At 39.2% G+C, this 25,071-nt stretch overlaps 1 protein-coding gene across 3 annotated transcripts in view; it reads left to right on the top strand.

Annotated features, from left to right (window-relative positions):
• The window catches only part of LOC149575521 (ketose-bisphosphate aldolase class-II family protein), a 392,222-nt gene that overhangs the window by 139,899 nt on the left and 227,252 nt on the right, over positions 1 to 25,071 (top strand). For all 3 annotated transcript variants that reach the window (XM_089815285.1, XM_089815286.1, XM_089815284.1), the window contains exon 9: positions 14,062 to 14,199. In XM_089815285.1, coding sequence (XP_089671411.1) covers positions 14,062 to 14,199 — 138 coding nt within the window. The remainder of the gene's footprint in view (positions 1 to 14,061; positions 14,200 to 25,071) is intronic.

Below are 25,071 nucleotides of genomic sequence, written 5' to 3'. Positions count from 1 at the left end.
ATTTGCATGCGATGATGGAAGGTGGAGTGAAGTGAAATGTGCTCAAAGTTCTTGGGAAAGAACTTGCAATTTCTTCCAAAAGAAGAAACAACAAGAAAGCAAGCAAACAAACAACGAAAACTATTAGAAAAGAAACACGTAGCTTTGATCTTAGACTCAAACATGTCAACAAGCAAGCTACTTCAAAATGCAGACTTGAATTTGGAATTTGGGAAAAAAACCAAAAGTATGAAAATGAGACTTTTCATCATTTTTAAAGAGAAAATGCACTTTTCATGGTATCTATATCAGCAAGTGTGCAACATCAAGTTAAAACATGCATCAAAATAGCAAGATAAGCATGAATTATTTAGCAAAATGGAAAATGTCCATTTACTTGAAGATTAATGAGCAAAGAATGAAGGAGAAAGAAGCTCCAACTTTGAAGAATTCTCAAAACAAACTTTGAACATGAATTTGAAATGAGCAATGAGGAGCCATTTTTAATGGACATGCCCAAAAACGTGAGTTTCAATCATCAATGCATGGGATGTTTTTAGCAAAAATGTAAAAGGAAAAGCTGTTTTTGACAAAAACATGGTCTCTTGGAGCTTGAACATGAATCCTTTTCACCCTAGAGTGCAAAACCGTGCTTCTCAATAGCAAGAATATGGATGAAAGCTCCAAAATGCCTCTTCTTTAGCTTAAATCGTGATCAAAATCGCCTAAAAGTAGGTTTTTTGCCAAAATTGTGGCTTCAAATCTTCATAAAATGCAAGGATTTCTTCATGGATTTGGACACTAGATGCATGGAAATGCATTCAAATGCAAAAATGACCCTAGGTAGAAGATTTCCTTGATTTGGAATGAATGGATTTGGAGATCTCAAGCAAAAATGTGTTCTTGGAGGGCATGTGCATGGAGTTTTTCTACAATCTTCAAAGTCAGGTTCTATGAAGACATATACATGCATTTCAAGGCAAATCACACCTTTGAGAAGAGATTGCATGTTTTAAAAACATATAATAGTCTCCTTATTCAAATTGCATTTTGAGTGCAAATGCATGTTTTAAAAATATGTTTGAGTCCAAATGCAAAAACACACTTTTTGGGAGCATATGCATGTTTTGAAAACATGTAGTAGAGGACCAAGTGAAAAATCACACCTTTTGGTGTGCATTACATATTTCGTAATATGCTCACAAATGACCCTTAGTGCAAAATCGTAACTTTTGGGGGTCACTGCATGTTTTGAAAACACTTAAATATGCATGTCTCATTCTTGGGGAGTCATTGCATATTCTAAAACACATGTATTTACATGCTTTCAAATTACCGTTTTGTTCAAAATCGTGGTTTCTAGAGGCAAATACATATTTCATGTAAATGTCCGTGTAGATATGCTATGTGAAACTCAAGTGATGAATTAAGCACATGTCAATTTAATTTTTGATGAAATATTACTTAAATGGGTCATAAATAATATTTACATTATACAGATAAATCTATAGTGTGCAAATATCATTCAAAAAGTAATATTTACTAAGATGTTTGAATTAAATGGAAAAATTAAATCAAACTATATAGTTAATATAGTCACTTCAAGTGAAAAATTAAAAAGCAACTCAACTTAAAAATATAACATAAAGTGCTTTATAGTTACTTATAAGTGAAAAATCAAAATGATAAAGTAACTTAAAAACATAACATAAAGTGAATATATGTTATATTTTTCAAAAAGTGAATGTCAACCTCCAAATATAATATGATATTTTAATTCATGTAGTTGAACCTCGAAAGTACACTTTTTGGGCACTTAAATGGTCATATCTTTTGATTGCCAACTCTAATTAAGCCCTAAGATAGACCAAAACGAAGAGAAAATCGAAAGCAATGACTTGAGCAAAATCAAAGGACCAAAAGCCAACAAACACACACTCAAAATGAGAAAAATGACGTTGAAGGCTTCAAAAATCAAGCATAGGATCAACAAACAAACAAAATTAAAAAGATTTGATGAAAGCCTTTAGTAAAAGGATTCATTATATCAATTGGAATCGATTGATTAATCAATACTAACCAATTAAATAATGAATTAAATTTAGAGAGATGTGAAACTAAGTTGAAAAGTTTCGTACTATTACCTACATTTTGTGGTGACAAAATGTAGGACAACAAAGTAGATGATGTGTTTTAGATGCATGGTTTTAGTGCATAAAGATTGAATAGATGGGTTATTGTTCCTTTCTGTTCAGTTGTGGTTATGTTGGTGCTATAATAGTTGTATTTCAATGTGGGAAATTTCACAGTCTTCCTTTTGACATCTAGAGTAGTGGAGTTTCTTTGTAGACGTGATTGCATAAGGACAAGCAATTTGTTAGGAAGGGTGGATTGTAATGTCCCATTTTTCTTGAGCATCAAAGTTTGTTTAGTTTAGCTATTATTGGCCCTCATAGGCTAAGTCTGGTGGATAGAGGCTAGGGATGTTCATGCCAGAGGCTATATTCCCACTCTATAGGTCAGGGATGTTAAGTTTTTTCTCTTTGTTTGAGTTGGATTAGCATACCTACTATATATGATAAATTACTATTTGGGGAAGGTAGGGTTACTATATTGAGTAGGGCATCTAAATGGTTGGTAGTAACATGGAGTTGTGGGACATCAATAAAACTTCCAGCTTTGGACTTTCTATTTATAGAAGTCAATTTATGGTTAGTGTTATTTTTGGCAGGGGTACCTTGGTGTCTGAGTTAGACAATGAGCACTAGTTTTGGAGCGAGTCCTTCGAAGAATTTATTGAGCTATCAAAGTCATTCTTTTTTGATGGGTAATAAGCTATGACCAAAATTTTATTTTTAAAAAATATAAGATTTTACAACTCAATTTGGTGTGGGTATTGAGAGTAAAGAAAACCTCTGGTATAGCCCAAGCTACTAGTCATTTAATTAATGATTAAATATAATGCTTGTTTACCGTATGGGGTAAATAGTTTAATGCATACAGAGAATAGACAAGAACATGTAACACAACAATACTCCTTTTATTATTCGCATATATGCCAAAGAGATTAAATAGTGCTTCCAATGATGATTACAACCAGGATTCAAAGTTGTACATATACCATTCTGAAGGGGTGACTCAATTGTCATGCCCATTCAGAAACAATTAATTCTATTCGTTGGCTACATAATAATTACCGACAACATGCTAATCTACCCGTCGACTATTTTATAACTTTACCGACAACATCCCCCCCAAAAAGAAAAGTCATCCCTGGATGACAATTACAAAATATCCACCCCGTGCCGCTTTCTCTGCTTCCAACTCTTGGGTACACTGAGGCAAGTGTCACTGAACTGCCTTCAACTGAATGATCAACTCCTCCCGAGCTCTCTATGCATCCATCAAGACAGCTTCACGTCCAACACCTACTCCAAGTGCCTCAAAGCGTATCACCCCTCTTGAAAGGCTTGCTCTAGTGCTTTCTCTACCTCTGGTACAGAAACACTCTATGCTTGTAGCAACTCCAAGTCTCATCAACTGGTCACACTTCCCATGACTGATAACTGCACCAACTGGAGGTCTAGGGGGCATTGTCCCCGCTGCCAAGACCAAATCAGCACTCTCAAACTCACACAAAAGTCCATAGAATACACCATTTTTTGTGATTTTCTTCTGATTCCATACTCTGTCAACCAACCGCTTATGTTTTACTACTTGTTTATGTCTTTCTCTTCCCTTGGGCATCATGCATTATTCATTCTGAACATTTTTAATTTGTCGTTTTTTTTTTTTGCTCCTTCATTTCTTTCTGCTGTACGGCTACATCCTCTGAATCATTCACTTGTACTGTAGCTTTTTACTATGTTGTGTATTGACGTTTTTAATTGTTGTAGGGCCATATGGCCTCCCTCACTTCCTCTTGCATTGACCATAGGGTGTGACAAACTGCTTCTGGATGCATTTTCCCTTCAAGGCTGTACGGTGGTGTATTTTAACTTCTCCTATCCATACGGTGATTGGGATATTACCCTTGCGCCCTTTTGTATGGTGCCTGTGTATCCCTTTCTTGAATCCGTACTGCGCACAAGATAACATTGGGAATTTGTACGGTGTAATGTCCTTGTCTTGAATTGCCGTATGGTGTATGGTCTCCTTCTTTTGGTTCTGTTAAATTGCTGTACGGTTTATGGAGGTACTGAAGAAGCCGTACGGTGTCGTCCTTGACTTGCTACCATACAGGGTACAATGAGGAAGGTATTAATTACTGTATAGTTTCATCCTGCTCCTATTCTATCGTACGGTGTCCATCATATGCTATATATTGCCGTACAGTGATTATTAGCTTGCTGAAGTTGCTGTACGGTGATCTTTAATAACTTTTTTTTTTTTGTTTTTCCATTTTATATATATATATATTTTTACTCTTTTTTTGTACTTTGTTTTAATGAAACTACTGCTCATTGTTTGTCGACGGGGGAACAGTTCTGGCATGGTATTATTTTAACTTGGAACCGTTCACTGTTTTTTAAATTTTCAGGCTGTCCAATGTCCATAGCTTTATTGCTCCGTTATCACCTACTTCCCAAATTTGGTATGGTCCGACCCATTTGACTTTAAACTTTCTCAGTTTGATTTCGTTCCGTCCGCTATACTTGAAAACCAGCTGTCCTGATTGAAACTTGTTTAGCTTTAGGTGTTTATCATGCCACGCTTTGTGCCTGTTCTCTGTCACCTCCGTAGCCAATTGTGCTTGTAATTGTCGCTAATCAAGTTTATTTAAGTTACACGATCTTTCCCTTAGGTTTTCCGTATCACCCAGTTTGTTCTCAAAACTTGGTACCATGAATTCCGTCGGTTGCCACTCTTTGCCGTCAATAACTATATTCTTGATTTTAGAACCTTCACTTTGTATTGCTGAAGCTTTTATTAAACCCTGCCTCTTTGTTTCCTGTATAGACTATATGATGTGTTTTCCTTGTTGCCAACACTTTTCTACTATATCCGTGGTTCAATATAACATTTTTTTTATGCGTGGTCCATTTATTGTGTACTGTACCTTGGAATCTTTCCTTTTTCTGGGTTCGTACTGTATGTTCTTCCCTTCAACTTTTGTCCTAACCGCCTTTCCTTCTTCCGCTTCTCTGTATTCCTTCGAACATTCATTTCCCTCTTCATTCTCACCTTTGTCGACCCTTAACATATTATAGCTCGGAAAGAGCTCGTAATCCTCCATCTGCCAGTGGAAAAGGCTGTTCACCGAATCCAAATTGTCGTCCGTCAATCCACCTTCCAACCGTAGGACTCCTTCCTCATTGGGTTCCAATCGCTACTTTCCTTCATCCTCTTCTTTGGAATCAGATGATACGACTTCTTCACCCACCATTTGTATGTGTAAATCAATAATGAATTTTTGTCCTTTGCTCTCCATTAATAGTGTATTCTTCTTCCAGTCATGCTTAACCTTTGCTTGTACGAGCCATCCTTGGTCCAGAATGGTGTCATATCCTCTCCTCTTCAGCGGGATGACGACGAAATCGAGTAAGAATCACTGTGTTCCAATAGTCACTAGTTGTGCCATCAGGACGCTAAGAGGCTTAGTGCCATGTTGGTCCACCGTTAGTAATTGGAACATAGGTGGCTACAACGTCGGCTGTCCCAACTTCTTCCAGGTATCTTCTGGTAGGACGTTTACCATTGAACCTCTATCCACAATTGTGTCTAAAAGGACTGTTCCTAATATACCCATCTCTACGACCGCTATATGTCGTCCGGATGTGAGGGCTAGCAGCATTGGGTCTGTTGCACTTGCTCCGCTTTCCTTTTCTCTTCCATGTTCTCCTGGTGGTTTGGCAGTTGGAGTGATGTTTGTGAGTGTTGTCTGTAGTTGAGGCATTGTGAGGATCAGATCATTTAACTTGACTAGTATTTCAATTTGTAATCTCTGCCGTATGATGTTTTGTTCTGCACAATTCCTCGTTGAGGTACCGGTAGTGTCCTTCAATTGTGATTTCTTTGCCTGTGTTGCTTTCTCAATTTTCGCTCGCGCTTCTTTTAATCTCTTCTTTTCTTCCGTTGGGGCGGGGTTTCGTCCGTGCCAATGCTGATCATATTCACTCCTGATCTTGGGCACTTGGCATCTTCATGATCTCCAGGACCGCACCATTGGCATAACAACTTTGGTGTATTTGCTGATATACAGTTTCGTGCAAAGTGGCCCCACAAATTGCATGCTCGGCATTGAACCATCAGCAGGCCATTCGCATCGTACTGAATTTGGTTGCGGCCCTCATTATTATTGTTGGTATTATTGCTGGTATTGTTGTTTTGCCCTCTTCTATTATTTCTGTACCAACCCAAAGTGGCACCATCATTGCTAGTGTTTCCGCTCCCTCTTGACGCGAAAGCTTCTGCTCCCTTCTGACGCGAAAGCCTCTTGTGTCAGGAGCACTTGTTGATGCCCTCTTGTTTTCATATTGAAGGGGCATTCTTTTGTAGAATGTTTCATAATTTGACAGATATCACAGAATTGGTTTTTCAGGCAGGATCCCCTCGTGTGACCTTTTGTCTTGCAATCTGTGCACCGTAGCTCGTTTCCCTTCCTCTCTTTTTGCATATTCTTAAATTCCTTCATCATTTTGATCAGATCTTTCTGGAGAGCTCATACCTTCTTACTGTCTTGTTCGTCACCACTGCTATCTTCTTTTGAAGACGAGTCATCTGAGTTGGATGAGCTACTTTTCTTCTTCTTTTTCATTTTCTATTCACTCTCTAAGTCCATCGTCTAATTGTATGCTTCGGTTTATGATTATGGCAGCACAATCTTCATTTTCTTCCTTAACTCCGAGCGTAGTCCTTCAATGAACCATCTCTTTTTAAGCCCATCTGTCGGCTTACTTTTCATTTTATTTATTAATTCTTTTAATTTTTTGGCATATACACCGACCGTTTCATTTTTCCCTTGCTTTGTGGTGTAGATTGTTGCTAAGATCTCATTGTCGTCTCGCAGCAATTGAAACTTAGTGATAAACTCATTTTTAACTACTCCCTAGGAAGTTAATTTTTGGGCATCGACGTCGGCAAACCAATCAATTGCTACACCCCTTAGGGTTGGTGGAAATTGTCGGACCCATTCATCTGTGTTTGCTACGCCAGTTGCCGTCCAAATCGTTTCGCATGTCTTACAGTGTTTGATTGGATCGGCCATTCCATCACCATCAAACTTGGGCAATTTCCCCTTTGATCCAGCCATTACTATTCAAGTTGGAAGTACTTGTTGTGTACTCGCGCTGTTTTGTACACCCGCGTTGTTCTGTACACACGCTGTTCTGCACACATGCGTTGTTCTGCACACTCACGTTGTTTCAGACAGTCATCTGATTTCCAATAGTTGCGTTACTTGGTGAAAATGGGTTTTCCTCAAGTGAAGTTGTTCGTTCCAGAAGTGTATTGCGAACGAAGAGTTCACTCCATGCTCATGCTCCCTCGGCATTCCGGGCCGTGTGAGTTAATTCACTTCCGTCTGGATTCTCTTCCCTCGGCATATATAGGTCAAAAAATTCCTCCCTTGTTTCTTCCACCAAATTCAATCGCTGTCGAGTCTCTTCCAACAATTCCTCGGTGCTTTGGTGTTCATTGGCAATCTGCTGAAACCTCCGTCTGCGTTCGACTTGTGCCAAAATTAAAATTTCTTGTGCGGTGCGTATTCTATTTTTTTTCCCTTTATCTTATTTCTATCCTTGTTAAGTGGATTTGACATTAGTCTTCATTATTTTGCCTTCGTTCTAGGTCCATTGGGCAACCGTGCCAAATGTTTACCGTATGGGGTAAATAGTTTAATGCATACAGACAATAGACAAGAACATGTAACCCAATAGTACTCTTTTTATTATTCGCATATATGCCGAAGAGATTACATAGTGCTTCCAATGATGATTACAACCATGATCCAAAGTTGTACATATACAATTCCGAAGGGGTCACTCAATCGTTGTGCCCATTCAGAAATAATTAATTCTATTCGTTGGCTACACTATAATTACCGACAACATGCTAATCTACCCGTTGGCGATTTTATAACTTTACCGACAACAATGTTTATATTACAAAATGTGCTCACTAAACTTTTATTTAATTATAAAGTGATTTGCTTATATTTGGAGGGAATTATGATACACTATTATATTTTAAACATGACAATAAAAGAAAATATATTTAAATGCCTAATTTATTTTATAAGCTATGAAAAGTGTGACCAAGAAGCCTCTAGCCAATATGCATTTGAGAATTGTAAATGCAAGGAAAAAATCATTCTATTGAGCATGATGAATTTGGTGTATTTGAGTTGTGCCTACGGTTTGAGTAAGTGCAGATTGGAAGAATGGTGAATTCTTTGGAGTTTTGTGCAGTTTGAACTGGTGAACCTATCCAGCGAAATTGTACCTGGAGTTGGCATCATTAAGAGCCATCCATTTGTTATAAATTGAGAGCATTTTTAGAGGAGGTTTCAGCGTTTAATTATAGATAATTGACAAAGTTTGGGGACTGTTTTTAATTGCAGATTGCATAATTTATAAGAGCTGTATTTGAATGTAGAGGCTGCTTCTGTATCAGATTAAAGGACGACAATAATATTTCTGCCTGCGAGTTGTTCTTTAGAGGCTGTTGATGTTTGATAGCTTCTGTGAGATAAACCTATATATATGAGTTATAATTGGGACATAAGTGTATAATAGAAATTAATATAATAATGATATATATATATATATATATATATATATATTTAAATGATTAAATTTATTATTATATTAATTATCTAATTAACTAATAGACACGTCCCATGAAGGGACATGTCTCTTCATGGTTTATTCTCAGTATAAATAAGAGATCGCTGTTATTTGGAACACGCATACCAAATACATGGTAGTGCTTAGTACATTTGCAGCGATCCTAGCAAAACCTTAACATGGTATCAAAGCCAAGTTCAAGAGATTCAATAAGATCTAAGTAAGCAGATTCTCTATGATCTACCATTAAATTGTATGGAGTCTACTGTCATGGCACTCAAAGAGGATACTTTTGTATTGGAGGCGGCATGGTTGTTTCCTTGTGGTGTGTGAACTTCCTGGAGAAATTTGTGACGATTAAGGGTCATATTGTGTACAAATTATTTCATCAAGTAGTTTTAACAACTTTCCTTCCATGTACATGATCATCTATAAGTGCTACCTAGTTATCGCTATGTTTGAGTTTGTCTATTTGTCTTTTTGTAAACTCAAGGATTGATGGAGTTTCAAACATTGGCCTGAGTTATTTCTTTTTCGTTGTTTCACATTCTCAGCAATTTTGGTCTGCTAAGGCATCAAAGGGATGTCGTAAGCAACTAGTGAGTGTTCAACAAAGCAAATGACGAGAGCCAATTATCATGTGAAGAAACAAAACAATCATTTTCTTTTTTGTTGGATTAAATGGGATTATTTTGGAGCCAATGTGGAGCGATTACATCTTGAAACGGGTCAACATTTTGAGTCTTGAATTGCATACAATGAGCGGGACTCTAGGGGAAAGTTTCCCACTGATATTAGCAAAATCATCATTCTAAGGGTTGATCATTCCTTATGCAAAACTATTTATTCAGAATGAAGAACTTCCACATGAACTGAAACTAAATCTTTGATGCATCATTTTCTTATTTTGTACAATTGCTGAAGAACATAGGGATGTGTATTGATATGACAACATTGGATCGATTTGCACAATAATAAAAGATTATTTTGGTGGTCGGGAAAATTGTTTCTTTATATTCTTGTTTCAAGAGGTTTAAATATTGGAGCATCATATTGTGCAATTGATCACCACCAGTGTGAGTACAATGTAAATTATTCTAGTAGTAGTCAAATACTAAACTGGCCATTAAAGCTATTCATACGTTGCCATTGAATGTGGCCAAGAGTTACGAAACTATCTGGATGAAATCAGAGGTTGCCATAAATATATCCATTTTGGATTTCATATATGAACTAGGATATTCAGTGTACATGAGCCTTGATAGGTTGTCTGTCGCTAATAGGAAGAACGGTTAACACGTGGATCGATATTAGATATTGGGGTTGAGTAGTAAATACTCCTTTGAAGTGCAAAAGCAAAGACATGACTAAGGGTGGTTCCAACAGGATAGAAGAAAATACATTAAGGTGATGTGATGTGTACGATGAGATCGGGAGGTGTACATAATTTCTAATATTTATTTCATAATATATGGGCGTATATATATAGAGGCATCAAGCGCCAACCATACAAAGTGGGTATAAGGTATTTCTCATTTCTAATATTTATTTCATAAATATGTGTTCACATTTAAAGTATGTGTTCATATATATTTATTTATACAAATGTATATATTTTTAATATTATGAAATTCTTATTATTATTGAAAATATAAAATAAAGCATTATTTTATAATTATGTTGTTAATAATAGGCATGATTTAAATTACTAACATTTTGATCATTATTAAAATTTAATATGAGCATTTGCCTTGATCTTTTCCTTCGAGAATGTTATTGCAGGAAGAGGTACATTCAGATTCAGAGGGAGCCTGACATTTCATTAGAGGTAACCTTGAAAGAGAGGGAACATATAGAGGATATGATTCAGTCAACCTTTGTTGATCTCAATCATATTGATTTAGAGGAAGTAAACCATGTTGAAATAAAGTTTCCATTGATCAATAAATTGTAGCAATCAAGAGGACTGTGATTCATGAATATACCTTGTGACTGTGATTTTACCTTGTGACTATGTGTTTTAATAGACCTATCCCTTGTGTACATCATGAGGAAGTGATGACTTCCAAATGATGTCACTTGTATTTGCAAAAGTTATTGAAAGGTGACGATCTTATAATAAATGAATTTTCTAGTAATGATGGATATCTTACAATGTCTATGTAGATCATGATAGATTATACTTGCATGATGGATGTTTATATGGTCAGCATTATAAGAATGCATGTGCACATATCTCATAAACATTTTTTGAGTACATGGTAAATGTTATACAAATTAATGTTTTGGGAGGCCACTACACGGAGTACATGGTGAATGTCAAGCGAATTGATGTTCTGGAAGGCCATTACTCACAGTACTTGGTGAATATCTTACATCTAGACATTTTGGAAGGCCATTACTCAAAGAGTATTTAGCAGTGTTACCCCAGCGCGGGGGTGCGGCGGTGCGGGGGGACGTCGGGACGAGTTTCGGGTGCGGGAAAAAAAAAAGCTTCAATTTGGGGACGGCGGGGGTGTGGCGGTGGGGGAGCGGAGGGGAGGTGGGGGGGTAGGGGAGGAGGGGGAGTGGAGGGAGGGAGTTGCATAGTATTTATATATGACTGAAAATGCTAATTATGAAATGATACTTCAATATATTATATAATATTAACATACCAAATATAGTTGAATACAATGAAAAGAGAAAATTGAAATGTGATTCACAAACCATAAGTTGAAACTTGAAACTTCATAACCATTACTAATGACCATTTAACAAATCAACTTAGTTCAAGATGCAAGATTCAAAATTCATTCTTCAAATATGATTCTATGAATATCATATATCATAAAGATGCTCATGATGACAATGAGCCGAATAGCATGAAACAATGAAATAATAATAATGTATCATAGCCATATCAAAGTGAGTACCCATGAAGCACCTTGCAAGCACTCGGGAAGCACCAGGAAGCACCCCGCGAGCACCCAGGAAGCACCCTGCAAGCACTCGAGAAGCACCCAGGAAGCACCTCGCGAGCACCCAGGAAGCACCCGCGCACCCAAGCACCCTGGAAGCACCCAAGCACTGCGTCCCCCCCGGGTGCTTGATCGGTGTGGTAGCAGAAAAAACTCCCGGCGGGGGTACTCGGGTGCGTGACGCACCCGCACCGGGTGCGCCGGGGTTTTGACCCGGGTGCGCGCACCCGGGTTACACTGGTATTTGGTAAATATCATTGATATTTTGGGAGACCAATACTCATGATATCAGATGTGATATCAAACATTAGTGAGTAATTGGTGAATATCATGTATTCTAGGAGACCAATACTCATGATATCGGATGTGATATCAAACCTTATTTGAGTACTTGGTGAATATCATGTGTTGATTTTCTACGAGACCACTAATCTTGATATCAAATGTGATATTAAAATGGTGGATATCTTCTTATCAAAGATATCCTTAAAATTTGTCATTCCTAATATTACTAATGGTGTAATATCTATCTTGTGTTTATCCTCCCTAGAAAAGAGGGAGCGTTGATGTTTGATAGCGTTTGTTGGATAAACTTATATATATGAGATATAAGTGTATAATAGAAATTAATATAATATATATATATATATATATATATATATATATATATATATATATATATATATATATATATGATTAAATTTATTATTATATTAATCATTTGATTAACGAATAGACATGTCCCATGAAGGGACATGTCTTTTCATAGTTTATTCTCAATATAAATAAGAGATCACTGTTATTTGGAACACACCTACCAACTACATGGCAGTGCTTAGTACGTTTGCAGTGATCCTGGCAAAACCTTAACAGAGGCTACACTTGGTACTGGGCAGCGTTAGACTTTAAGGAGGCATGTTTTGGTTGCTTGGTGCCTTAATTCAGAGTTCGTGATATCTTGAAACCATCAGTGATTACTTCCTAAAGGCTGAGGTCGAATCTCGGATATTTTACATGCATGTGAAATTCTTACAAGTTTCTTATAAATTGTTTTTGATTGAATTTTCATGCACAAATTTGTTTTGTATATTTTCCATTGGTGAAAGTAGTGAAAAATCATTAGTAAAATTAAGTTTGTATGTGCATAGTGGTAATCTGCAATTGAATTTCAAGCTTTGTATTTCCATTCAATATATCGTCAAAAATACCAAAAAAGTGAAAATTCTGGAGAAAGCACAGAAAACATTAACTTTTGCGAAAATAAAACATTCCAGTGACAATGAATTTGAGGTATAACTGTTGGGTATCTTACAGATTTTTAAATTAGTATCTGGCTGCAATTTGTGAGCAACCTTATGTTAGTATTCTTGCTGGAGGTGTCTAGTTTGTGGACTCTTGAATATAACATGTCTTAATCCGCTAGGACTATATTAAATTTCATCATTTATTTGACTTGCATAGAATTAGGTTTTAAATGCCTTGCATCTAACAAATTTTACCTGTCACAGGGGCGTCTGCTAACATTGCCTTTTGTAAATCTAAATGTCAATTCCTTTCAATTTCATGGGCACAATTAGTTTTCTTTGTCAATAATTGAATTAAGTTGCGATTTTTTGCAATTTCAATGAAAATCTACAAAAGTGTGCTTTGCTTATGTGGTATTGTATACACCAAATTGTGTGCCAAAAAATCCACATCAGTTGGCTTTCTACAGCTGCTGAGTATTCATCTGCACAGCCCATTGATTTATCATGGCTATATGCATTTGATGGCTGGTTTATGGGCCTTGCTGTAGCCATTAGCCTTCAACTTTTATTTCTATTTTGCTTCCCAAAATGCTTACTAAGGGTGTTGGAAGCAGTGATAAGATAAATATTACATGCTATCAGAATCCTTTTCTGATTTTGCTACATTTGTGTGCTCCATAATAGTTCAGAACTTGCATCATCTACAATGCTGTAAGGAACACAATTCAGGTCTTCTATTTTGCTGAATTATATGCCCTTAGCCAGTTTACATCTTGACATTTGGTTAGTTTCAAGCATTTAAAATTTTATTATTCACTGGTTTGTACTTTTGGTATTCTTGTTTCTGAATTCGATATCTTCTTTCATGTGCATACTTTTTCAAGCAATTTGGTAAATTCAGCTTTGGTTTATCATTCATATTTAACCTGTAGTACTCTTGAGAGGTTTGATAGTTGTAAATGCTGAAATCAGTAAACATGGATATTTATAATAAGAGCTGTGTAAAGTGATAGTGGAGTGTTTTTTTTTTTTTTTTTTCTGACTATTCTTACCATTTTAAGATGTTGAATCGTTGCGTTTGTGGTGCAGCAAGGTAAAGATGGTCAATCAATTACTTGCCGGTGTGCATTTAGCAGCAGCAGCGGAAGCAATGGTACTTGGAGCGAAGGCTGGAATTGACACTCGCATTCTATACAATATAATATCCAATGCTGCAGGAAGCTCTTGGTATTTTTCGACAGAGGTTCATGTAGATATATTATTAATAATGGTTATATAAGAGGGATTGTTATCTAGAAAGGAAAATATTATGGTGTTTTGGTTTCTTTTAATATGAGTATACAAGGTGCTAAAGGTTCAAGATACCAACTTCTAGGGAGCAGAAACAAATTTTATTTTAGTTTTTAGCAGCAATCCAATGCAAGAGTCAATTTTACAAAATGGAATCGTAGTGAACACTAGATGAGTATATTAACTAAAGAGTTTACAGAATTTATTTCCTCCCCTGACAGGAAAGAGAGAGCATATTAGAATTAATTAACATCTATTCAATCAACTTACAGGATGAGGAAATTAAGCATGGTACTGACCTTTGGTATAATGCAGGCTTTTAGAGTAGTTTTTAGCCAGCCAATTCTCCATGGGGACCTCTATCAATTGTTAGAATCCCATGGTTGCACAAGCCCCTTTCAATTGGCAGTATTGTTATCTGATTCAAATCACTTTTCATGTAATAATGGGCCGAAGGTAGCTTATTTTAGTGCCTTAGAGCTTCTTGCCTTAAATGGTAAAGATAGAGGGTTCATGCATAAAGAACGAGTTTTATTGAATTCAAAGTGTTAATCGGTGGACCCTTATTTTGTAGCTGAATTGTGAGATTTTCATTATCCATTCATAGAAATCATTCATTAGAATTTTTATTAACTTTTGACAAAAAAATCAAGTTCTAATCATACAAGTCATATCATGTTTGTTCTTGATTTGTATAAGCATATCCATCTTATTGCCCAACTTTAATCATTAGCCGTGGATAGTTGTTAGATTTCATGGTAAGTTGTACACAGTATATTCACGTATTCATAAGACTTTAATGCAGAGTGTAGATAAAATGACAACGAACTAAACTAACCTCAAGAAATCATTGTCAAAATGTAAACTCTACAAACGTCCCATGTTTCCCTGACTAATCGCTAAGAAAGCTCTCAGACTAGCATCTCAATGACAGTTCTAGAACGGGAGTATGCTTAAAATGCAGACCTATAGGAATGCATGCAAGATCTATGACTATAATGCAGATTATATGCGAGTAACAACTCTTGGAATGCTATCAAAATGGGCATGCAATGAGCTAAACATGTGCCTAAATGATACTAAATAACATGAAAGCAAAGCTAAAATGCTATCAAAATGATATGAATTTGCTATAATGACAATGCTAAAAAGATGATAACTCAGAATGTGCTTATAGTGCAGATGCTTAAAACTTGGGTCCCTTAGCTCTTGAATTTCTCTCCTATTTATAGGATTTCGGAAGGGGTTGGGGTAAGAATCAAGATTTTACCTTTGACTGAAGGATGTAGGTGAAATTGAAAATATCTCATAAGAGACTAGGAGGAAGAGTCCAACAGACTTAGATTTGAGGATAAATGAGGATTTTTCTGATTCCTTAAAATGTAAAAGGGGGATTTTTTACTTTTGTGAGGATAAATGACTTTATCGTTTTAATAAATATTTTATTTATTTTCAAAATTTTTTCTTTTTCCTTCTCCCTTTTTGAATTTCATTTTATGATTTTGAATTGTTTTTCTCCTCTTTTGAAGTTGATTTAGGTTTTATTGATTTGATAGATGATTAATGATCTAATGTGATCCTTGATTTGAAAGTCTATTGTGTTCCTTTGATTTCCTCCTTAATTTGTGTTGATTGATCAAAATTGTGTAGTTTAGGTCTTTGCCAATTTTTTGGGTGTCTCCAAGGACAAAACAAGACGTAAGAACAAGAGGCATGAAGAGCCTAAGTATTTCCCATAGGCGATAAGTAACCAAGAATTGAGGGATAAGGCCTGAGATGAACGTGAGTACAAGTACCACTACGAGGTCTTATAGATTAGGTGTGACTCTAAGAAGTGGAGGGATGACCAAGCGACCTCTTCATTCCTTGAGCAAGAAGCATGGGAGCGAAGGAGGTGATGATGGTGGGAATCTTGTCTCGGACATTGAAGATCGAAGTGGGCCCAGAGCCGCATGGCCTCCTGCATTTGGAGCGCAAGGCACCGTTGGTTAGTGTATCTGAAGGAGGATAGAATCTCACAGTCTCTAAACAGGTAGTAAAATCTCTACTTGATTTCATAGTAAATAGGGCAACAAAAGATAAAATGTGTCTCAAACTCCACCTTACTAAGAGAACAAAGGTGACAATTCCTATCCTCTGAGGCTATTTGATGGTTTGTCTGGATGTGAAGTTGGTGCGAACCCACCTTGATTAAGCCCAAAGCAATGTGAAGAGCATGGGTCCAAAGGCGGGTGAGGTAGCAAGGGAAAACAATGGTCTCATTTTGAATATCCATGTAGTGCTGAACATAGAAAGCCATTCTCAGCTGGAGACCTCCCATAGGGGTAATCCAAGTCGTGCTAGTGTATTGTCTATAGATGTTTGCTTTGACAATCCCATTCAAATCTTGTCGAGAGGGAAGGAGGTGAGCCGGGGGGCATCCAAAGAGAATCGAAAGGGTGGGGGACGATCAATCAAGACCCCAATTGAGCCAAGAAGAGACGAAACCTGAGCGAACCAACAACAAGCTCTACCAGCAGGGCCAAACACGACAACCACCGTGGAGGAGCAATATACCAAGTAGGAATATTTGTCGTGGCCTTCTAAGGAGTCAGCAAAGTCCCGCAACCTGTGAATAAGCTAAATCAGGTCAAAGATAGTCCTAAGAATGAAGGTATGAGCACCAAACTTTGCCAAAATGATACTATGGGGAGTGGATTGATGACATCTGAGGATATGCCAAAGCATGAGGGTCTGAATTCTCTCAACCGAAGCCCAATCTGACTCCAGGAGAGACGACCCCTAAATGGTAGATTGGTAGAAGACAGTTGGTCTAACCAACGAGTCTAGAAGGGTCATCTTAGTCATGTGTGTCCTGGAATTGATGTTTGAAGCATTGTCATTCACACATAGCAAGTGAACCCAAACCCTGTTTACCGTACTAGTAAAGAAATCAACGCATACAGACAATGGAATAGGATAGCAGAATTATATTCGCATACATTATGCTTCATAAGATGAATCATAGAAGATGGTTTACAACGATCCCAGACGGGATATAAATACTATCTGCCGAACCTTCCTGAAGGAGTCCGTCGGCCACAGAATATAGAAACACCGACGACAATCACTCCATTGGCTACAGAAACACCGACGACAATCTAGTCGGCTGACACCATCCCCCCCAAAAAGAAAAGTCGTCTCCTGATGACTACCAAAATATCTGAGACAAATTAACAAACAAAAGACATTAACGGACTAATTACAACAAGATAAATCTGCTTTCTCTATTTTCAATTCCTCGGTACCCTGAGCCAAGTGGCGCTGCACTGCCTCCAACTGGATGATTAGCTCCTCCCGAGCTCTCTATGCATCCACCAAAATAGTCTCCCCGCCAACATCGACTCCTAGTGCCTCTGGTACACAGAAAGTCTGTGCTTGCAACAACTTCAACTCTTCTCAACTGGTCAGACTCCCACGACTGATATCCGCAACGACTGGGGGTCCAAGGGGCAATGCCCTCGGTAGGGTCGAGGGGCAGCGCCCCTCGCCGCCAAGACCAAATTTGCATTCCGGAACCCACACAAAACTGCATGGAACACACTGTTTCTGCCATTTTCTACTGATTCTACACTCTTTCTGGCAACCATTGATGCTTCCTGTTCCCTTTGGCATCATCTGCTACTCATTTCGAACAACTTGAATATGTCATCGTCCTTTTTTTTTTTATTGGTAAGAAAACCTCTCACACCCATCTTCTACACAAACTCGAATAATCTCTCCTCCACAAATGAGAAACAAAACTCCAACAATCTTTCGCTGAAACGTCTCCTCTGGCAATGAGAAACAATACACAAACAAGCCTTTCCATTGAAATTTCTCTGCAGTCTGAGGCTGTTGATTTGCATGCCTCCAACCCTCTTCCCATGAGCTAAGCAGAGTTTACGGGGAAAAATCCTGCTCAGAATGCCTGCGGCTGTACCCTTCTTTTGCTTTTCCATGGCAAGGATGTCAACGCCGATGGCAATTGCCTCTTCGCGGCTTACCAGAAGGCAATCCGGATGAATGCCTATGTTACTGCTACAGACCTATGCCGAAAGACAGTGGCGCGCTTACTTCATACCTACAGGTCTGCTACACCCCTGGGGAAAATCGAGAGAGATGAAGTCTATGGAAAACACAGAAGCTCATCACTCGGAAAAGCTATGACGTGAATCGTGTATGCTGCACCAAAAACTCTGCCTGCACCTCCTGAGAAGTCAGAGTGTTTAAGGAAGAATCCACGGGTGAACAACCAAAAAAAATTCGCAGAGATGTGGAAAGAAAGGATCAGAAGATAATGCGAAGGTAGAGCCGCAGAAAGTACTTTATCCGTGGGTAGGACAGACAACCGCGGAGGCAAGTAACCGGCGGGAAGCAAGCAGCAGACTCTGCAGAAGACGAGCACCATGTGCGAAATGAAACAAGCCCGTGGAAGAGAATTAGAACCACGTGGAGAAGACAGAGTCCGCGGGAGAGAAAAAGAAGATCTGCGGAAAAGTAAAGGTAACTCGCAAAAAAGACACGCGGGAGGGAAAGGTCTCTGCAAGCAGTCCGCGGGGAAATGCTCGCGGGACAGGTGTCTGCAAAACATCCTGCTTGCAGAGCGCAGTCTGCGAGATGAGCCCGTGGATACTTATCTTTTTTTTTTAAGAAATTTTTTTTTTTTCCAAAAGAAAAACAACACCTCAATTTTGCCTCCAGGCGTCGCCATTTTGTAACGACGACGACAAGGGAATCATCTGATCATTCTGTGACGGCGACGGCGATGGCATCTTCCTGGCACGGTAGGATCCGTTGACTGCGTGAGGTACCTCTTGCTCGTCTAACGTCCCCAACTTTACGACTCGATTGTCGCCGACCTCTCGGATCTGATATGGTCCAACCCATCTTGCCTTAAACCTTTCCTGTTTGCTTTCATTTCGATCGTCATACTTGAGTACCAACTGCCTCGGCTAAAACCTGTTAAGTTTGTCATGCCACACCTTATGCCTGTTTTGTGTCACCTCCGTCGCCCACTGTGCCTGCGGTCGTCGTGTATCTAGCTTATTTCCTTGCCGTCGGTACCCTTCAAGTAATTTTATGGTACGATGCATTCTTTTCTTCCTGTGCGGTCTGTTCACCGTGTACCGAATGGTGGGATCTTTCTTTTTTCTGGGTTTGGACTGTATGTTCTTCCCCTTAGTTTTAGGAGTAACCGCCTTTCCTTTTTCCGCTACTTTGTATTCCTTCAGACACTCATTTTCCTCTTTTTTCTCACCTTCGTCGACCCTTAACATATTACAACTTGGAAACAATTCGTAGTCTTCTATCTGCCAATGGTAAAGGCCATTCACTGAGTCTAGGTCGTCATCATTTGATTCTCCTTCTAGTGTCAATACTCCGTCGTCCGGTTCCGTTCTCCTCTTTCCTTCGTCGTCACTATCACCTCCACCTTTTGAATCTGACGATGCTGCCTCCTTACCTACCATTTGTGTGTGCAGGTCAATTATGAATCTTTTGCCTCCGCGCTCCATTGATAGGGTATTTCGTTTCCAATCATGTTTTACTTTTGCGTGCACCAACCAAGTCCGTCCGAGAATAGCATCATATCCTTTTCTTTTCAATAAAATACCACAAAATCCAATAAAAATGGTTGCGTACCAATGGTTACCGGTTGCGCCCTTAAGGTTCCTAACGGTTTGATCCCGTGCTGGTCCGCCGTGAGCAACTGGAATGTAGGTGGCCAAAGCGTCGGCTTTCTCAACTTCTTCTAAGTATCCTCTGGCAACACATTCATGTCGGGCCCTCTGTCGACAATTGTGTTTGTCAGAACATTTCCCAAAATCCCCATCTCGACGAACGTCGGATGCTGTCCGGACGTGAGTGCTAGCAGCATTAGGTCTGTTGTCATCACTTCCCTACTGTCCCTTCCTATGTCCTCCGTTGCTTTCGAAAACGGTGTATGGTTAAGAATGGCTGTCCGTAACTAGGGCATTGTGAGAAGGAGGTCACTTATCTTGATCGGTATCTCCGTTTGTAAGATCTGTCGTACAATGTTTTGTTCTGCGAAGTTCCTTGCCAAGGTGCCGGTGATGTCCTTCAACTGAGATGTCCCTGCTAACGATGCCTTTCCAATTTCCACCTGCGCTTCCTCCAATTTTCTTTTTTCCTCTGCCGGCAGTTTTGCTTACTTTTGCGTAATTGCCAGAACCTCCTCTTCATCCGTGCCGACAGTGATCAAGTTTACTCCAGACTTTGGGCACTTGGCATCTTCATGGTCGCTGGGTCCGCACCATCTGCATAATAATTTCAGTGTGTTTGCCGCTGTACAATCCCGCGCAAAATGACCCCACAAATTACATGCTCAGCATTGAACAATTGACCGTCTGTTTGCATCATACTGTGTTCGACTTCGGCTCCCATTATTATTGTTATTGTTCGCATTGTTGTTATTTTGCCCTCTACTATTATTCCTGTACCCTTTGGATGTTGGCACTTGCGCTATTTGTATTTCTGCTACTGGTCGACGGGGAAGCCTCTTGTGTGAGAAGCACGTGCGGAGATCCTCTTGTCTTTGTGTTAAAGGGGCACTCTTTTGTCGAATGGCCCATGATCTGACAAATGTCACAGAATTAGTTTTTTGGACATGATCCTTTAGTATAACGGTCTTACACCCTGTGCACCACAGCTCACTGCCTTTTGGCTCCTTCTGCATGTTTTTAAACTCCTTCATCATGCGGATCATGTGCTTCTGTAAAGCGTGGACCTTCTTACTACTGCCTTCATCGTCGCTGCTATCTTCTCTGGCAGGCTCGTCGTCATCAGAATCAGATGAGCTAGTGTTCTTCTTTGTTTTCTACTCACTTTCGAGGTCCAATGCTCTGTTATAAGCTTCCGTGTATGACGACGGTGGCACAATTTTCATTTTCCTCCGCAACTTCGAGCGTAGGCCTTCCACGAACCATCTTTTCTGAAGTCCGTCTGCCGGCTTACTTTCCATTTTTTTTATCAAGTCTTTTAATTTCCTGGCATAAATGCGGACGGTTTTGTTCTTCCCCTGCTTAGTATTGAAGATCTCTGCAACAATTTCATTATCATCCCGCAACAGTTTAAATTCTACCAGAAACTCCTTTTTAATGTTATCCCAATTGTTTAGCTTTTGTGGATCTGTATCAGTGAAACAATCAATTGCTATGCCTCGTAGGGTGGTCGAAAATTGCCTCATCTATTCGTCTTCATCAGTTATCCCATTTGCCTTCCAGATCTTTTCACATGTTTTGCAATGTCGAATAGGATCGGCCGTACCATCGCCATTGAACTTTGGTAGTTTCTCTTTTGGTCCCGCCATCACAATTGGTTTATGTAAACAGGGGTTGCTCGGTTCTGCAACACTGACGCTCTTCACTCCCACGTCGGCGGTTTGCATTCCCACACCAATAGTCTGTACTCCCACACCGACGGACTGCACTCCCACACCGGTGGATTGCTCTCCCACACTGGCGGACCGCACTCCTACATCGGTGGACTGCTCTCCCACACCGTTAGACTCAAAAATTGTGAACCTTGGTGAAGAAGGGTGTTTTGAAGTTGTCCCTTGCAGAAGTATATCCCGGACGAAGAGTTCACGCTCTTGCTTTGTCGGCACTGCGAGCCGTGCGAGTCGATGCTCTTCCGTTTGAATTCTCTTCCCTCGGTGAATACAAATTCAAGAACTCCTCCCGTGCTTCTTCCACCAATTCCACCCGTTGCCGAGTCACCTCCAACAATTCTTCGGCGCTCCGGTTTCCGTCGGCAATCTTCTGAAGTCTCCGTCAGCGTTCGGCCTGGTGTGCCAGAATTAAATTCTCTTGCGCAGTACGGATTCCATCTTTTCCCTTGACCTTATTTTGATCCTTGTTAAGCTGATTTGGCATTAATCTTCATTCCTCCCACCTTCCAGGTTCATAAGGCAACGACACCAAATGTTTACCGTACTGGTAAAGAAATCAACGCATACAGACAATGGAACAGGATAGCAGAATTATATTCGTATACATTATGCTTCATAAGATGAATCATAGAAGATGCTTTACAACGATCCCAGACGAGATATAAATACTATCCGCCCAACCTTCCCGAAGGAGTTTGTCGGCCACAGAATACAGAAACACTGACAGCAATCACTCCGTTGGCTACAGAAACACTGATGAGAATCCAATCAGCTGATAGACCCTTGTTAACCCTTGGCTGCATGGGAGGTCTCAAAATGAAATAGGGCCATGAGAACTTGACCCCAAAATATGTATAAGAAGAAGTGATCTCGACCTGCTGACCTTGGCAATAAAAGTTGGGATGAGAGGTCTTCAAATAGTTGAAGACCATAACCTGGTTCTTGCCCAAGTTCAAAACTAACTGTCTCGTATCACAAAAGGAGGAAAAACCATCCAGAAGCTGCTCGAACCCTTCAGGGGATGACATCGTCAACAAAAACCGGAATGGATATTAGGTCTTGGTGCAGGTAACAAACAACTATCCCCAGGAGGTAAGAAATCTTGAAGGAAGGATTCTAGCTCATCAATATAAATGCCAAAGAGAGCGGGGGAGAGAGGGCAACCCTGCTTCACTCCGATGGTGCTCTGAAAAGGATCCGAGAAACCTTGCTTGGTTTTAAACTTGCCAACCACACATCCGTAAAGCCTCATAATAGTAGTCACAAGGGTCTCGGGAAGCCCAATATCTCTTAGTCTCTAGAAGAGATCCTTTCGAGAAACAGAGTCAAAGGCCTTGCAAAAGTCCACAAGACAACAACAAACTTTCTCTAAGCGATGTCGAGCCTCCTCAATGATAGCTCGTAGAGTATGATTAGTGGTCTAGAAATCAATACTGAAACTAGCCTTCCCCTTGGCCCGACAGTGTCATTGATCAAGCTCCCTTGAAACAATGTTATTTTTAGCATTGTGGCATAGAATTTGGCAAAGGTATGCACAATCATGATGGTCCTATAGTTTTTGTTTGCATGCGGGTCTGAAACTGACCCGGTCTTATGAATCATATTGATGATGTGTCGACCAAGAATAGGATAGCCAGTACAAACAACCTTGTTAAAGAGCACCATGAGAAAGGAGCTCAAAACAATGAAACCAAGCTTGAAGAGCTCCTCCTAGAACCCTTCTTCGTGCGCACACCTGCTAGTGCTCATAAGTGTCGTATTTCACAAAATGAAAGGTTGCAATTAGGATCTAACACCATGTGACATATAGCAAGTGACCTAGAGAAGGTGATAGAGGTGGTTGTGCTGTAGGGGATGTTTTCCCGAAGTTTTCAAGTCTAAAAAAGTTCCTGCATAGGGGATGCATGGTCTTTTTGGGGGGCTGTGTAATGTCCCCAACTTTGACCTCATGTCACATCTTCAATTTTGTGGAGTCTCTAAAAGAGAAAAAATTTCAAAATGAATCAAAAGATCATTAAAATGAATAATGGTTGCGATAACATTTGCATCAGTATTCCCTAGTAGACATAGGAGGATTTTTATGATATGATCATAAATCATTATCCTAAGTCTATGCTAACTACAATTGGTCCTTTTGGGAAAAGTGGAATTAATGACTGAACAAAGTACAAGTTAACAATCAAACTTATTTACAGTGTAACACGGGGATGTGTCCCCCCACCAAAACCGGGCCGCACCCAAGACTAGGACGCACTCGAGATAGGGGGACCTCAGGCGATGCCACCTCCGTTGGAGACGGCAAGATGTCTCTACGTCCTCTTTGGGTGCGGGGGGACGCGACTACATCCCCTTTAAGTGCGGGAGGATGTTGGGATGTCTCCCGTGGCAACAAGATGGGGGATGATCATTGATCATTCATTTGGCATTTTGTTTTGGACTCTTGGAGACTTGTAGTTTTTGTTTGCATTATATACTTATTTTGATATCATGATTCATGGCACAGGATACTTATTGTAATCATCTTTACGTCATGACTTATATGATGATTGATTACTATTAGATAGTAGATATTCATACTATTGATTTAACATATATTATGAATTTAAAGTTATATAATATGACACTCTTCCATTTGCTGATTTCAATGTTCATTGTTTGTCATTTGATCATGAATCATGACGTTCTAGTTCAAAACTTCAATGCAGTGTTCAATGTTTAAGTTTTTTACATCTTTATATCTTATATTGTATAATTGTAGTACATCTTTTCATAACTAGCATTTTAAGTACCATATGTATAGTATATACACCCCTGCTCCCCTCTCCACCCCATCCCCACTCCCCCCACTGTCCCCAAATCAAGGCCCCTCTGCCCCCCTGTCTCGAAAATTTGTCCCCTCGTCCCACCGTCCCCCTGTCTCGCAGGGCGGTGTAACTATGCTTATTTATCATGTGATTAGTATTGTTAAGAAAGATATCCCTAAACATATTGTCAAAGAAAAATACAATTAAGTCATAAGACCGTCGACTTATGGAGAGCATTTGAATTGGTCGAGTGAATTATTAACAATTGAATTGACAAGTCAACATGAAAGGATTACAGTTGCAAATCTAGATCATGTCTATCGACACATTATCCTTGGAGTAGTTCTTTAGTCATCCCCGAGATGTTATGCTGATGAACAACAATTAGATATGAATGCCATATGCGATGATCAGTAAGAGCAATCAAGATTAATATGCATCGTGGAGTGCTATTTTGTAAGAACCCCTAATCAGTTCTAACTCCAACAAACATCAAAATACATCATTTTTCGATGTTTGACATTTTGTCAAACACTTTGCATGAAACCTCTATCTTGCTGTCGTTTATTTTCAGAT

The sequence above is a fragment of the Cupressus sempervirens genome, chromosome 2 (genome assembly GCF_028749045.1).
Source record: "Cupressus sempervirens isolate cs-2001-9-10 chromosome 2, ASM2874904v1, whole genome shotgun sequence".
In the NCBI taxonomy this organism is placed as follows: Eukaryota; Viridiplantae; Streptophyta; class Pinopsida; order Cupressales; family Cupressaceae; genus Cupressus; species Cupressus sempervirens.
This window is presented reverse-complemented; position numbering and strand designations above follow the sequence as displayed.